The sequence below is a fragment of the Rosa chinensis genome, chromosome 2 (genome assembly GCF_002994745.2).
Source record: "Rosa chinensis cultivar Old Blush chromosome 2, RchiOBHm-V2, whole genome shotgun sequence".
Taxonomy (NCBI): domain Eukaryota; kingdom Viridiplantae; phylum Streptophyta; class Magnoliopsida; order Rosales; family Rosaceae; genus Rosa; species Rosa chinensis.
The window spans coordinates 6,481,833-6,498,177 of NC_037089.1; the positions used below are offsets into that span (position 1 = coordinate 6,481,833).

At 38.8% G+C, this 16,345-nt stretch overlaps 3 protein-coding genes across 12 annotated transcripts; 1 reads left to right on the plus strand and 2 right to left on the minus strand.

Annotated features, from left to right (window-relative positions):
- Window positions 1-402: 402 nt before the first annotated feature.
- LOC112190721 (thioredoxin-like 2, chloroplastic) lies at window positions 403-3,070 on the minus strand. Its single transcript, XM_024330198.2, has 4 exons — window positions 2,672-3,070; window positions 1,790-1,969; window positions 1,164-1,328; window positions 403-777 (listed from the first exon to the last, which is right to left on the minus strand). Exons 1-4 carry the CDS (start codon window positions 2,855-2,857, stop codon window positions 640-642), a joined length of 669 nt encoding a protein of 222 aa, XP_024185966.1. The 5' UTR covers window positions 2,858-3,070; the 3' UTR covers window positions 403-639.
- Window positions 3,071-7,711: 4,641 nt separating this feature from the next.
- On the plus strand, window positions 7,712-10,592 carry LOC112186753. 10 transcript variants are annotated; one of them, XM_040513471.1, is made up of 7 exons: window positions 7,712-8,161; window positions 8,280-8,401; window positions 8,491-8,552; window positions 9,226-9,326; window positions 9,662-9,691; window positions 9,887-9,997; window positions 10,282-10,592. In XM_040513471.1, exons 3-7 carry the CDS (start codon window positions 8,550-8,552, stop codon window positions 10,322-10,324), a joined length of 288 nt encoding a protein of 95 aa, XP_040369405.1. In that variant the 5' UTR covers window positions 7,712-8,161; window positions 8,280-8,401; window positions 8,491-8,549; the 3' UTR covers window positions 10,325-10,592. The 10 variants fall into 10 exon arrangements, 3 of the variants coding, with proteins under 3 accessions (XP_040369405.1, XP_024181026.1, XP_024181027.1); XM_024325258.2 differs by having other exon boundaries at window positions 8,309-8,401; XM_024325259.2 differs by having other exon boundaries at window positions 8,344-8,401.
- A 349-nt stretch (window positions 10,593-10,941) lies between these two features.
- Window positions 10,942-12,725, minus strand: LOC112186752 (ectonucleotide pyrophosphatase/phosphodiesterase family member 3). Its single transcript, XM_024325253.2, has one exon. The coding sequence runs from the start codon at window positions 12,545-12,547 to the stop codon at window positions 11,225-11,227; it is 1,323 nt and encodes a 440-aa protein (XP_024181021.1). The 5' UTR covers window positions 12,548-12,725; the 3' UTR covers window positions 10,942-11,224.
- Window positions 12,726-16,345: the final 3,620 nt, after the last annotated feature.

Consider the following 16,345-nt stretch of genomic DNA (forward strand, 5'->3'; position numbering starts at 1 on the left):
AAAAGAGATTAGCGGTCAAGGGCAGATTAGTAATGTGCAAAATGTGTTATCCAATTGGAGTCACAGTATCCAGTATACATTGGGATTGCAATCCTATGTTATTCACTGCCATATATGGAAAAATATCTAATGATCTTCAAGGATTTGCCCATTTCAGAGGCCTTGGTCTTCAAGATAAATTAATCGATAGGATTTTATGCGGATTAAGATTTCTATCAAATTATAAATTAATCCACTCAAACATCGCCACTTGTTTAAATTAGAATATGTTAAGGATTTAGGGTTCTTATTTATATATTCCGAAATAAAAATGTTAGATAATCTGACTAAATTTGTTAATAGTCTGTTAGACATGCGTGATAGGAAAACTGGACCTGTAAAACCAGTTGTTGCAAATCTTGGTGACAGAATAAATAACTCATTATATTAAGAACCTGGAATTGCTTGTACACTGAATTTTCAAATACATACATGGCTTTCAGAACAAGAATGGCAAAGAATGTGGCTGACTGGCAACATATGGGATTCTTTTACATAGAAGGAAATATACAGAATACAAGTAGAGTGCTGTCTTGACTATGCTGGGGTTGATGATATGGACTGACGCCCCTTAATACAATCACTTGAGTTGAAGAAGATCTATGCTGAAGCAGATTCTGAGGGTCTGTCCTTCTGAACCAAGGAAGGTTCAAGTTTAAGATCTCCAACACCCTTTGGAGGGCCGATGCTGCAACGAGCAGTGTTGTGTAATTCAATAGCATCCTTTATTTTCTGGAACTGCAGAAGATTATGAAAACGATGAGATGAATTCAGATACGGTAGAATGTGAAGACTTCCTAAAAGAAAAACTAAAACTTCATCATCCACATTATCTGCACGACATATAGTCTAGACGAATAATATATTGGAAGGGATTGTTTCAACAGTATACGCTGTAGCAAGCACATTCAGCATAATATGCACAATCCTACTCAGACAAACCAATCAGGGTATGTTTCAATCAGTGATGGTTCATAGTTGGGTACTTCAAGGGAAACTGTTTTACATCATGGATAAAGAAAAGAGAGATACAACATTTTGTTTCCCATCTTAACCGAACAAAGTTAGGACAGAAGGAAGCTCTTTGTAACATGATTGATAAAAGAATGAAACTTTAGAATTACCTTAGCAAGTGAACATGAAAAGGATTCCAGCTGTCCCTCAGATCCACGGTAAAAGTGGAAATAGGGAAGGACCTTCACGTTCATACTCTTGCACATTGGCTTATTCTCATCAAAATTCACTTTCAGGAATAGAATCTCAGGGTGATCCTCAGCTGTTCTGCAGAGCTGACACATGCATTACACGAAAGTGAATTTGAAATAGTGATAATATCTAACTATTCAGAAAAAATTTCACAACTATACGTTTATTTTGCACATTACACTGCTCATTAAAGTGGAGAGTTAAGAGAGTGCCATCACATTTCCAGATATTAGTTACAATTTAAGGCTTTATTTTTATAACTAAATACCTTTGACAAACAATGATACCTTCAGAAAACATAAGACACTTAGATGGCCAACAAAAAATTGAAGTTACCAAGTCATGCTTGGCATTAATGATGGTTGATAAGTTTTATACCAAAGGGTACCCCAGAAAAATTGATCAATTACTTTACTAATGTCCTTGTATAAAGAAAAGTCTTTTAGATGTTAAGCTAAATAGAAAACCAAAACCAAATTCCATGCACGGCAAGACTTATGTTGGCAGAATGAATTTCTATCTGGATCACTTAATCAATTGTTACCTTAGGAAATAATGCACGGCAAGAACCACACCAAGTGCCGTAGAATTCTACAATAACTAATCTATCTCCGGCTTGACCTAAAGCACTCAAGAATTCTTGAGTAGAATGTATGTCAATCATATTCGGAACACTTCTTTCCCACCATTTTGGCTGGTCTGTTTCAGTGACAGCGGCCTGTACCTGCAGTAAAGCATGTAACGAAATACACAGAAACCATAAGACCATTTGGTAACTATAAGCATACTTTAACAGTTAAGCAGAACTAACAAAATATCATTTCCAAAGGGTTTCTTCATCTCGTGAAACTGCCATCCCAAGCTTTATTAATGTAAATCATATAACAGTACAGAAGAACTGAAACCTAAATCACTCAATGCAACGAAGCGGGGTGTTTTTACTTTGAACTTTACGAAAACTGTACCATCCAAACCATATAAGTGAAGGTAATCCCATACAACCCGTCAAATAAAGTAATTGGTCCATAAGACAGATATAAAATCAATATCTAAGATTAAATCAATTCTATCATTATAGTATTTAAGCAAAAGAGCCAGCATTGAAGTCATCAAAACCAAAGAAAATCCAAAGTGTAAACATCAAATTTTCGATCTTTTTCCGCTAATTCTCTCCCACAAATTAGTGTCAATCCAAATTTCAACTAGGTCTGAAATTTCAATTCAATTAAACACCTTCAACAGATAGGTTTCCCTATCATGCTCATAATGTGCAGAAAACATGGTCATTTCACCACAATTTTCCCAAAACGCTACAATACATAGCCAAAACATAACATTTAACCAAAAGGGTCCTCATAAAATTGAAGCAAACATCAAACAGATGACAAAGTATTGAACTTTTCACGAACGAGTCATGGTAACTCACCTTGAAATGTACCAACTGCTTTCTGGGTCTGTAAGCAAAGCGAGCAAGGGAAGAATCAGAGAGAGCATAGGCCCTCCTAAATGGGTTTTGGTTAACAAAGAGACCCGGTTGCAGAGAATTCAAAGAGGTGAGCAGAGACGAAGAGAACCGAAGCGAATGGAATTGTAATCGAACAACATCAGCCATTTAAATTCAGAGTTTCAGAGAGATAGAGATGAAGATAGGTGGATAGAGAGATATTCTGGGGTTTTGAATATGAGAAGGGTGAAGTTACATGAGGAGGGTCAAAAGCAAAGAGGAGGAGGAGGAGGCAGAAGAAAGGCCATGGCTTTTTAGTAATAGTATCTCTGTAATGGGGGTGGCCCCTGTTTCTGTGTGTGTGAACCAGATCGTACCAAAGAGACGAGGTTTCTTACTTTCTTTTGTTGTTGCAGTTTTTTTTTTTTTTATGACATTGTTGTTGCAGTTGATTGATTCTAATTTTACCCTTTTTTTTATTTTTATTAAATTCTAATTTTACCTTTGCAAAAATTTAACATCATGGTATTTTGTTACCGACCCATGTTGGGGGCCTATTTGGATTATTCCGTTTGGACTTTGGATAGGGGATTCCGCCCCTTAATTGGGATTTAATACTTTAAGTCATTCTAATAAATCAAAAAAAGGAACCAATATTTTGTGTTTTTTTTTTTTTAGGTTAGATCCAGATCAGGTGTCAATATATTGCATCACAAGTCAGAATAGATCGGTACATACCCTTCCGCTGTAGACAAGAAGCTAGTGGTAGTACCTACAGTGGTACATAGCTATAGACCCACTCATTAGACAATTAAGTATGTAGATCTAGCGAGAGTCCTCTTTCGGTACTACTCCAGAGGTGCTAGAGGTATATAGAGTGCACAAAAGTGCATAGGTTCCTAAAAAAGAACTTATTGTAATTAGATAAACTAAAAAACATAGGAATGGGCCTAGGGCAAAACACCCCAACCTAAAATAAAAGCCTAAGAGGGCAGCTCCAAGTGAGAGGAAGCCCAGCTCAAGGCCTAGCAGAGAAGGGTGCCCCAAGCCCAGCCCAAAACACCATTGCCAACCCAAGATATGTGCACAGCTTCGGTGCAGCGCTTTCGACCACCACCATCCAGAACCTAGCCGTCGTGACCATCCCCACGAAACCGCCCAAAACCACCAAGCCACGCCGGCCTTCACGATCCGGCCAGACCCTCCATAGCCACGCCGCCACAGCAATTCAACTAGACCACTGGTGGAATTCCTGTAAGTATACAGGGTGGATGTAGTATAGTAATGGAAGAGAAGGGGTTGTCGTTCCCACGAGGATATTAAGTCAATTCACAATATGAAAACCTAAATTAATTAAAACCAAAAACACACAAAACAAGAAACACAAATCGATTAAGACACACACAATGACTCAAACTAAGACTATGATTTTCACGGTTTTGAAAGAGTTTTTGATAATGAGAAAATAACTTAAAAACATAAACTTAAAAAGTGAATCTAAATAAACTGAAATTGAAAAGAGTCTATAATGATTGAAAGTAAGAATATGATGATGATGAGCCTAGGGTGTCAGAATCAACCACAAGCAATGGATTCTTTCGTTTCTCCATATGACAATTTCAGTATCTAAGTCCTTCTCATGTACTCTAGACCATAATTTTCCTTAAGTGTATGATTCTCTCCCTCTCGGGTAAAGGTCGTATATCCTAACTATACAGTTTATCTTTCTCAGGTATAAATTTAACATGCAGGACTCATTACGCTTTAGAAAACAAGGGAATCAAGCAAATCATTATTCTTTCTCAAGTAATAATGTAATTTACAATTCTTAATCACATGAAGCTAATTTGAATTATATTGCAGCTATGCCTCAAATTCATCTTCTGATAACTAGATGCAAAGCCCTAAAGGTCGCGAATCAATAGAACTTTAACATAAGCAACAATTCAAGCAGAGATTAAGAATTCATTTGAAAAGAAACTAATAATCCATCAATTGAATATCAAAAAATGTAAACAGTCATGCTAGGGCCTCATCCTAGCCCTAGAAAAGAGGTTTAGAAAAATAAAACTAAATAAAACATAGAAAAAATATAAAAAGAATGGAAAGGGAAAAGAAAGGGAAGATGGGTGAGTCGTCTCCGCTCCTTAGGCGTCTACAATGTGCTTCCGAGACTCCTTTTTATGTAAAATTCATGCTCCCTTATATAAGGAAGATTTCTGCTCATCTTTGGCTTCATGTTTCCTTGTAAAACATGGGTTTAGATTCCTTTCTTCATTTGGAATGGGAAAACCTTGAAATATCTCTTGTAGAAGTAGGAATAAGTTCATCATTGAATCTTCATCTGAATTAGCTTCCTTGAAACATTAGGACTGACGATCTTGTGCCACGGAACTTGAGTTCTCCATGAATGGTTGTAAATTTCCGAGCAGGTTTTCAGTTTTGACCTATCTTTAATCAAACTATCATAACTTTCTCCAAAAGTATCGAAATCGAGATCCGTAAAATTTTACAAAAAGTAGACATCCGCACCTTTCCAATGATATAAGGCTCATTGTCTGATTTGATATGGGTAACTCTCAGTAATTCAGTGAAGTTGGGTGTTCTGCACAGGCAGATTCTGGGACTCAGGATTGCAGAGCATGTTTCAATCGTTTTCGCTCATATTGGTTTCTTTTCTTCTCTTTATAAGACAAACCTACAAAAACACTATAACAACATAAATGACTCGAAATAAGGAGAACTAAGCATAAATACTAAGATTACAAGGCATAGAAATATAGGATAATATGAGCACGTCAACCACCGAAGCCACACCTCCACAACACGATCTGCCCCGACTCCACCATAGCCACTGCCGCCTCCAGTCCTAGAAATCCCATGACGAAGACGTCGCCGCAGGTCCTAGAAGCCCATGACGAAACCCGCCTTCGTTGTACAGTTCGACCTCAATTAGAAATGCCACTAGGACTCCACCGTCACCCATTCCGGTAAATAGGAACCAATTTTTGTGTTGATGATGGAATTGTGTTGACTTCTTGAGATGATTGATATCTTGCAAAACTCAACGAGAAATTTAGGGGTCAGCGGTGATCGATGAACTATCTAAATACATTTACAATGTCCTTGATCGTTACATCACTTGTCCTCGATCGTTTTTCCATGATGAATTGAAAGTAGTGATTAGTAGAATGATATTTGGTGGTTTTGACTTGGAATGCCTTTACATTACTAATTTTCCTCATTTAATTAATTTTTGAGTGCTTTTATTCATATCTCAAAAATTTATCTCAAAAATTAGCATTTGGACCTCCCTTTTTTTTCAAGTGATTATTGACTTTATCAACTCATATGAAATGACTTATAAGGACAAAAAGAAAAAAACATTATTTATTTGAGAGCGGTGCAATTTAGTTTCTCCTCAGTATTGCTCTTTGTTCATGTCCGCTTAATGCAAATCTCCAGTTATCGATAAACAAAATTTTTATTCAATTTTAATGCACACCAATGTTGAAGCATGTTGGTTTGTTTTATATGAAAAGTTTGAAGAAAGACCATTATAATTTCCTCGTCTTCAATTCTCTATTTAATACTAATCTTTAAGAAAATGTAGAATGATGCACATTAAGTCTATAATATTGTATGAGTCGACTGTATTATAGAAACTGAAGAACATGTTTCCAAACAATGAATGAATAATATTAGATACATATATGATCGAATACTATCACACCAATCAATATGATGTTCACATTTAATTTTGATATGGTTGTATGGCAAATCAAAACCCAATTATTGAAACAATAGCTTTGATGCTTGCTATTGTGATCCACCGGCCACATGCAGCTGCAAAAAAAAAGGATAGAAATTGCAAAATTTTATTTATTGTCTGTTTGATGAGGTTGCTATTTAGTTTTGAGTTTTTATCAAGAACCCTAAGTTGAATTTAGATTTTACTGCTATAGGTATTTTGGGAAAAATATGGAGATGTAGTTAGCATATTGTTTTATTGAAAAAGTAAGTTAGAGGTTAAATAATTAGGGAGGTTCCAATGACAAATTTAGAGATATGAATATCCTTAATGTTTTGAGGAAAACATTTTTTTTTTTTTTAAGAACGAGGAAAACATTTGTAATTATTGATTGCTCAATGACAACATCTTCAACCAATCACCAATTGGCACATACTTGATCAGTGGCATATGTCCTCCATGAAAGTTACATCACAGCTAGCTAATTCAAGCAATCAACCGACTTTACACTTGCATATGCAATCACGAAACCTTTCAACCAATAATAATAATAGAAAATAAATAAAACAGTCCACCATTGCTCAACTACTGTTCAAATGGAAAGGGTGTCCACAAAACAGATTTTTTCCGATGCTAGTATCCACGAAACAAACAACAGAGGCATTTTAAACATTTATGTGAGAGTCCCAGAAGTCACCAAACAACAAAACTTGTGGTCACCAAACAGCAGCACCAATAATATCAGTCACCGGGTTAGCGATCTTTTGTTGCAAGCAAGCACTGACAAATTGACATTTGCATCCAGCAAAATTAATTCTCTAATATTACACTTATTCTTTACATAGCCGCGAGAGGAAGGGAACTCAGACGATTGCAAATGGCATAAACGCAATGCCACTTTTTTCCAACAAAATTAATAATCTAATGTAACACTTATTCTCAACATTACTCCGAGAGAAAGGGAACTCAGACAATTGCAAATGCAGATGTGCCATGACCTATTACTTAACAGTATAAAAGAGAATCCGTAATAATAGAGATTGAAAGGAGGATCATAATTTGAGACGTTTTTAGGCAATAAAGAATATATCCATTCCAACATATATTCACTACAAGAAAACTGATCATTCACGACGCTGAATTTACGGCGTACATTAAATGTATGCAATAAATGATACTCATTCACTGCGTGCATTGAATGTGCGCCGTGAAACTTGCATTTTTAAATAATAAAGCAAAGCGTACACTGAAAGCATGCCGTGTTTGTTATTGTGCAAATGTTTATTACGACGCGTTTGGAGTATTGCCGTCTTTGTGTAATCAAAATAGCTACGAAATTTGGCCAAAATTAAAGTTAAATCTCCTTCTCAGTCCATCCCTCGCTCTTATCTTTCTCTCTCCATCGAAAGCTTCGAGAAATCTCAAACCATTAGCTCCTCTGCAAAAATCAAGTCACTCTCTGTCTCCGAGATCACACCCCCTCAGCTCTCCAACCTCTCAATTGTCAAATCCGCCTCCACCTTCTCCTTCGCCTCCGCCTTCGCTAGTGAGCCATCGGAGGCGGAGCTCCATAAGTTCGGTGTCTCCGACGATATCAGAGCCTTTGTCAAGGGACTCACTTCCGAATTTTTTGATTCGGTTCTTCAAATGCGCACCGTTTCGATCAAATAGTCGACTCGCTAATCCTTGATGCTCTGCACTTCGCTCCTCGCAGCTCATCGGTCAGTAATCTAGGGTTTTCAATTTGAATTTTTCGTTTTGAATTTTTGAATTTGATCCCAATCATTCAATTCAATCCATATGTATACGTTATTTACTCGATTTGGATTTGTATATCAGTTTGATCTGATTCTTGTTAATTGGAGTAGATGGCGTAAGATTTGATTAAATTTGCGATCACCAGGGATATTAAAACAGTGATCAAGAGTTTGTCTGTGATGGCAAAGACGACTCTTCCAGTGGTACATACATACACTCTCTCTCTGTTTCTCTAACCAACTCTCAATTTTAGTGAAATTTTGACTTACTGGGTGGGTGTTGTTATTTGCAGGTGAGGAAAACACAGAGACCCAGCAAAGCTTCGTAGAGAGGAAGCATCAGTTTCCTGGAATGGTAAATATCTATTCTTTTTTTGTCAGGTCAACACCCAGAAACGTAATTTTGACTTTCATAGGTCCATTTGTAAACTTGTATTGATATTTATAATGTCAGAGTTGATCTTTCCCTATTGAAAGTTTTGAGCTTGAATGATGGAATGTGTGAGCTTCCACTTTAAATTTCTATGGCTGGTGACAAGCAAATGCTTTTCATGAGTTGTTTAGGAGTAATATAGTACATTTGAGCTTTGGTAGTGACAGAATGTGGAAGCTGTGCAATGAAATTTGCAAATTTGTGAAGAGTTTACATGTTCTATTCTTGTTTAGAAACAAACTTTAACTTCATACTTATCTGGTGTTTAATGGAGGAATCAAATATATAGACGAGCATGTATATATTCAACTGTATTTAATTGGATACTTAGTGATGCATTTACTTACATAGTAGCAGCAGCTCTTCTACAAGAATTATTTTGACCTTTTCCCCCTGGGTTTTTTTATCCTTCCCGAGTATTTCTTAGAAGGTTGTGGCACTTAAAATTCTGTATTTGATTTCTATTTTTCAGTGTATTTCGCCTGGTCTTTGTTATTCCTTGGCCTATAGAGTTTGAATCTCAAATTATTGAAATAAATATGTGAATCTTGGCTTGTTCCAAGAGTTGATCGTTCAAGAATTTTCATTTCATCAGCTGAATGCCAATTTACTCTGGCCAGGGACATTTGCATTTGCAGAATGGTTAATTCAAAACAGGCCATTGATTGAGGGACAGCATTGTATTGAACTGGGCAGGTATTTCTCAAAGCTTTGACATCCATTTGTTAGTGGAATCATCCACTCCTGGCCAGGCATAGACAATAATACTTGAATGCATTATTTTTTTTCTCTTGCTTTGACCTTGGGGCTCCCTAGTAATAATCGCATTATGTTAATACTATCTTTTTAAATATATGGTATACCTTCCTTTTGTTGTTTGTAAGATGAAGTTTTGTTTACCTGCCGGTAGTTCGACTGATTTCTCAGGAAAACCTTTGCAAAGATGTATGCAATGTCTTCTCATGAACCCTAGATACAGAGTGTAACATTACTGTTTTCTGTTTTCTACTTCTTTGTCTGTGATGGCGTAGATGGCCCCTGTGTTCGCAAATTCAATCAAGGTACAAGAGTTTCTGTACTTCATTTATGTGTATGTTTATACAAACAAATTAGCTGATCCTTAGTTTAGTATCTGTGTATATATAGTAACAGTTAGACAATTCATGGTGTGAGTCTCGCTCCATAATAGACACACACACGTATATGAGAATTTAATGGCTGCCTCATTTATTTGGTTCTTGTTTTTGTTGATGCAGTGGGGTTGACAATTCGGGCAAGACTAGGATTGTGCTCACGATTAATGGGGAGGACACCAGCCTTGTCACTCCCACTCTCGGCTTCAACATCAACACCCTCACTTACCAAAAGTAACTTCTTTCTTTTATGCAACACTAGCAATGATTTCGGTTTATTGAATTTGTATTTATATGATTTTGGTATATGGGATGTGGGGGGTCAAAATACAATACCATCTTATTGGAGAAACTATTTTGAACACCAGCCTTGTCTTCCTCCTGATCTTTTTTTTTTTTTTTTTTTTTTGGAGAATTGAGAGCTTTGCATTCTCTGTAAATTCTATGAAATAACTTCAGGGTTAAACTGAAATAGTAAATTTTGTAGCTCTTTATTAATGTCATTCAATATTGTCCAGCTCCAACTTCAATGGGGAAACAAGAGGCATCCGTAAGTGTTGAATTTATCATGAAGATCCAAGTAAAGTTGTTCTTTTAAGACACAAGATGTATTTGAAGTGGAATGTGGCAATGTGCAGTGAACGGTTGAGGCAATCCACCCCAATGGCTTTACACTACCAGTTTAGGTTCATTTTATTTGTATTGGTTTTGCTATAAGCTTCATTTGTTATTGCATCCACAACATTTGTTTGTATACTGCTCAACTTTTTATACAAGTGAATGTTCTCTTATGAAATTGCAACAAGTAAAGAATTAGACAGATTTGTTATTTTTTTTATTTATAGTGTTTCTGAGTGACATTGGAACAACAGAGAATTTTTTTTTTATTTAAAAAAAATTGAATTTACGGCGTGCAGAGCATGCCTTAAACCAAAATTTACAGCATGCTTTTGGGTCATTTACGGCGTGCGTACTAAATTTTACGGCGTGCTTTTGGGTCATTTACGACGTGCATTTTGCACGCCGTAAAAAGATAAAAAAATTTCCTTTTTTACGACGCAGTCTATAAGGGCGCATTTTTGCTCGGATTTTCACGTCGTAAATTGTCATTTACGGCGTGTTTTGCACGTCGTAAATGGCTTGTTTTCCTGTAGTGATTTAAGCATTTGGACAGCATATTATTCTACCACATGATGTTCCTATACAAAAGTGTAAGTCATAATTTTAGTAGCTTACAAGTGCTGGTCCTATTGAAGGAAGCAAATAAAGTGCCATTGGTAACAAAATAAGCATGCTTCAGCTGCTAAGCTCATGGGAGCAAAGCCTCATAATCTTCAAAATTTCTGACCTTATAGACTCACAAGCACATAAGCATACCATTTCAAAATAGTTAAATTTTGCCAACCATTGCTTGAATTTGAAGAAGCTGACTCCACCCTGGAAATGCTTGGGAGAAAGATACTAAGCACTAGGCAAAAGAATAGACTTTGGAAATGATTCAGATCCATTGTTAGGTGCACCCTGGATATTGAGAATCTTAGTGACCAAGTTGTATATCTGGACATTTTCAAAACTAGGAACCTTGCGCCCTCTTGCAAACTGAGGACCATGGCCAATGAATATCGTCCTCATGGAAAACACAGCATTATCATAACCATGTGCTCCTCCACATTCTTGCCTCTTTGAGCTCTTCTGTTCTATCTTAAACCCCTCTTCGACCAACCCTATAACCGGAGGAATTCGATCACTCGCTGCATAATGTAACCGCCTAGGAAGCTTCTCCTTGAGATACATTTTCAATTGCTTCCCATTCTTAACCTTCCCCGAACTCAAACCTTCATTCATCTTAGCCACGACATCTGCAGTATCAACTCCTGCGGGCGGACGAATTGCAAGCAATGGAGTATACGACTGGACCCAACTCGCTGGAATTTCAATCCAAGAGGCCAGATCCTCCAGGAAAATCAACTTCGTATCACAAGTACCAACCATCCCATGATCACCCAGCATAATAATCGTCACATCCTCGAAAACCCCTCTTTTCTCCAAACCCTCAATCAACCTCCCAATCATCCTATCAATGTTGGCAACAGCCTCAGTAATCTCGGGATCATCAGGCCCAACCTGGTCGCCCTGATGATCAGGGTCCTCAAAATACAGTGTCATAAAATAAGGTATCTCACTACTAGGCAAATCAAAGAACCCTAGAGTAGTATCAACCCGCTCCTCAAAAGGAACAGAACTATTATACTGTTGACAATACTTTTTAGGGCAAGTCCAAGAACCTTTCTTTACCTCAGCACCCGGCCAGAAATACGTAGCAGCCTTCAAACCATGGTTCACCACAGTCTCCCACAGCGGCTCGCCGAGCCACCACTTGGGCTCATGGCTTCCCATATTGAAGAACTCCCCAGTGTAGGGATCCACAAAGTGGTTGTTGATGATTCCATGGTGAGCTGGGTAAAGACCTGTGACAATAGAGTAGTGATTAGGAAAAGTAACAGTTGGGAAGACCGGAATCAGACCCGTTTCGGCTTCAGTCCCATTTGCTATGAGACGATGAATATTTGGAGTTGGGGTCTTGAATTGATAACCAAATCTAAACCCATCTGAGGAGACCAAGATCACCACCGGATGGTTCAACTTGGCTAAAGGCCGAGCCTTTGAGTCGATTGAAGTGGTGGTGGTAGCGAAAGCTGCTGCAGCAGAGAGAGCTATGCAGGTGATGAGTAATAGAGAGATGAAGACGATGGTGGGTGGCCCCTGTTGCAGAAGAAAGGCCATGGCTTTTTAGTAATAGGGGGTGGCCCCTGTTTCTGTGTGTGTGAACCAGATCGTACCAAAGAGATGAGGTTTCTTTTGTTGTTGCAGTTCTGGAAAAAATATGACAATACCTCATCTCTCTCCTTTCTTCTTCTTCCTCGTTTTCTTCTTTTTTTTCTTTTTCTGCCCAGCACGTGGGCTACTCCTTTCTCTCTCTCTCTTTTTTCTTCTCCTTCTTCTGCCCAGCACGTGGGCTGCTCTGTCCTTTGTTTTTTTTTCCTTCTGCCAATGTGCGCAGCTTCCGTTTTTTTTTTTTTTTCTTTGCTGCCTCATAGCGTCTTGCGTCTTTTTTTTTTTTTTTTTCTTTGCTGCCTCTTAGCGTCTTGCGTCTTTTTTTTTTTTTTGTTGTTGTTGTTGACAGCAGTGCTGCTACGTTGGTGTGAGGGAAGCGCAAGCGAGGTCGGTAACTGGGCTCCTGAGATTGAAGGCTACCATATTAGGGTTTCAAGGTTAGGGCTTCGTGCTGATAACTTGTTGTAGGGAAACGGGAATTGAGAGAAATTTGCTGTGTGTTCTCATTGATAATAGGGGCCTCTTTATATAGAGGATTACAATGTATAGAATCTCAATCATATAAGAAAAGTAATCGTACATTGAATAGGAATCTAGATATTTCTAATTCAACCATATTACCACTAGATCAAGTAACCTAGAGTTTGGGCCAAACACAAATAGAGATATCCTTAAACACTCCCCCTTGTGTTGTCCAAACGTGGTGCTTCTCTCGTTGCCTCGTTAAAAACATTGCCGAGTAACAAAAAGAAACTTATGCAAAGAATATGACAATACTCATTATGTTCTTACATAGAATCCATGGAGATTCTGTGGATTGATTCAACCAACTTGCGGACGCTTAAATATTTCATGATGTTGGTTGACACGCAAACACGCCGGTCACGTGTTGTGCCATTGTCCACCTATAAATGCTGCTTATGCTACATTCCTAGCACATATCATCTGACAACGGGCTCACTCCCCAGATCATCCTATTCAGCCAATTGGATTTGACTATGCTAGAGAGTTTACATCGAAAGACTTTTGATAGATATTGCAATGGGACTGATGTTGGACATCATATTCCCATGTACACACCCAAATGGTCTCGCGGAAACGACTACGATGGTAGTCCGAACATTGATAATGCGCACCAATCTTCTTACATCCGCTTGGGGTGACGCAATATCGCATGCAACTATGCTAATTAGTCTACGACCTACCGCCACTCAATGTACCTCTGCGTTACAGCTAGTGACTGGGTACACGTATTTTGTACTTACGCACATTTGAGTGAGCCATTTATGTGCCCATTGCGCCGCCACAGCGCACTATGATAGGTCCTTACAGACGAATGGGCCACTTAGTTGGATTTAAGACTCCAACAATCGTCCGCCACTTAATGCCCTTGCAAGGCGATCTCATTACCGCTAGATTTGCGGGTTGTCACTTTGATGAGACAGTCTTCCTGTCGTTAGGGGAAGATAAGAACACGGATGTTCAGCAGGAACGACAGAAATTGTCGTGGCCTGTCCCCACTATGTCTCATCTCGATCCCTATTAAAGTGACGAGATCACACAAATATGCTGCAAACAAGCCTGCAAGGAAGGACGTCCCTACGAGAGGACGTAGCGCCACCTTACATGGATGTAGGCATGGCGCTAACGCCAAAGAGAGTGGCATTCTGGCGTTATAGGCCATGGCCCCAGCTATGATGCATGGGAGGCCCGTGGGTTCGAATGATACATTGACACAAACCAATCCTTGAATCATCGACACTCAAAATCCGTCTCATGAGAATCTTCCAGGTTATGGTTATCGTTGGGGGACGCCTCAACGTCAGAACCTATTCCTGAGAATATAGAGCTCTATAAAAATTACACTAGTGTACTTGAGACGTGGGATAGAAACTTCATCATAATTGATGATGTAGTTGCGTATTTCGTTGCGCATGAGTTTGTTGAGTCAGATGATATCGAACCACGCTCCGTTGATGAATGAATGCCAACGTAGAGAGATTTGGCCTAAATGGAAAGATGCGATCTAGGTTATGATGGATTCTCTAACGAAGAGGAAGGTTTTCGAGCTAGAGATGCCAACACCTCCTAACATAAAACCTGTTGACTAATGGGTCTTCGTTAGAAAGCGTAGTGAGAAAAAGATATGGTAATCTCGCCTTATGGCGCAAGGTTTCTCATAAAACGCCCTGAAATCGACTACGATGAGACAGATTCTCTCGTATTGGATGTCATTACACTCCACTACCCTATCAGTTTGGTAGTTTCCGAATAATTGAACATGCAGCTTACAAATGTGGTCACTATGTATCTCTATAGGGATCTAGATACGGAATATACATGAAGGTTCATGGTGAACTTCATTTATCCAAGTCAAGTGGCTCTAGACCATGGAGCGCATTGAGGTTGAAACGCTCGCTAAAATGACTACTTGATTGGGAGGGGATATGCCCACGCGTTTCCATAACAAGTTTCGGATTCCATCGCGGTTCATGTTGGACATGATCTTCATTAGAAGCCCTTAAAGAGTTAAGGGAAACCGCTGAACACTTGAAATCCGATTTTGAGATTAAGGATTATGGGAGAACACGATTATGTCTCAGTTTGGAACTTGAGCATCGTGTCGATAGATGTTTAGGCATTTTGACAAAGTCAAACCTTCAAGCACCCCCATGATCGTCCGTAGTCTTGATCCTGAAAATGATCCTCTTCGTCTAAAGGATGATGACGAAGATGTGCTAGGGGCAGAAGTGCCTTACTTGAGTACAATAGGCACATTATTGTACTTAGCTCAATGCACAAGACCGGACATCTCATTTGCAGTGAACTTGTTAGCTAAGGTATAGCTTTGCGCCAATGCGACGCCATTTTGATTAGTGTAAAAGATATCTTTCAGTACTTGAGATGTACGATTGATATGGGCTTGTTCTATCCCTACAGAGAGATGATGGATTCGGATCCATCACACACCAGAAACGCCGCCAACGCTGGCCTGCGTTCTCTATCCCCATCCCAAAACGATATAAGTGTTTTGGAAGGTTTTGCTGATGCTGGGTACCTCTCTGACCCACACAAAGGTATCTCCCAAACTGGTTAAGTGTTCACCATGGAAAAGACCGTGATATCTTGGAGGTCTACAGAACAGACCGTCGCTATATCTTCGAACCATGCAGAGATTATTGCTCTTCACGAAGTGGTTCGTGAATGTTTTTGGATTGGATCCATAATCACGCATGTTCAAACAATTGTGGTTTGAAGTCTACCACAAGATGAGCCTACGAGCATTTAGGATAATGTTATTCGTTTTGAACAAATGAAGCTAGGCTACATCAAAAGCGACAACACCAAGCATAATCAGCAACAACAGACTCTCCTCAAATACCAAAGTGAACTAGGTTCGATATGAGGATGATGTGGCAGACTTGTTTACTAAGTCATTGCCCAAATCCACGTTCGAGAAACATGTGGCAAGAATTGGCTTGCGGAAATTATCTGAACTCCCATGATCGTAGTCATCAGGGGGAGACGCAAACATCAGGGGGAGATGTCTACATGTTCACCTCGAAACGTGAAGGGTGTGTTGTGCTCTTTTTCCCCTTCGACCGAGGTTATTTTTGTCCCACTGGGTTTTTGTTACTCGGCAAGGTTTTTAACGAGACAACGAGAGAAGCACCGTGTTTGGACAACACAAGGGGGAGTGTTTAAGGATATCTCTATTTCTGTTTGGCCCAAACTCTAGGTTACTTG

Bases quoted from the DNA above. Each gene is read 5' to 3' on its own strand.
- LOC112190721 (XM_024330198.2), bottom strand. From the start codon at position 2,857: ATGGCTGATGTTGTTCGATTACAATTCCATTCGCTTCGGTTCTCTTCG. The intron at 1,970-2,671 runs GTGAGTTACCAT...GCTTTACTGCAG, and splicing joins AGCAGTTGGTACATTTCAAG to GTACAGGCCGCTGTCACTGA. The intron at 1,329-1,789 runs GTAACAATTGAT...TGCATGTGTCAG, and splicing joins GCCGTGCATTATTTCCTAAG to CTCTGCAGAACAGCTGAGGA.
- LOC112186752 (XM_024325253.2), bottom strand. From the start codon at position 12,547: ATGGCCTTTCTTCTGCAACAGGGGCCACCCACCATCGTCTTCATCTCT.
- LOC112186753 (XM_040513471.1), top strand. The intron at 9,327-9,661 runs GTATTTCTCAAA...GTGATGGCGTAG, and splicing joins CATTGTATTGAACTGGGCAG to ATGGCCCCTGTGTTCGCAAA. The intron at 9,998-10,281 runs GTAACTTCTTTC...AATATTGTCCAG, and splicing joins AACACCCTCACTTACCAAAA to CTCCAACTTCAATGGGGAAA.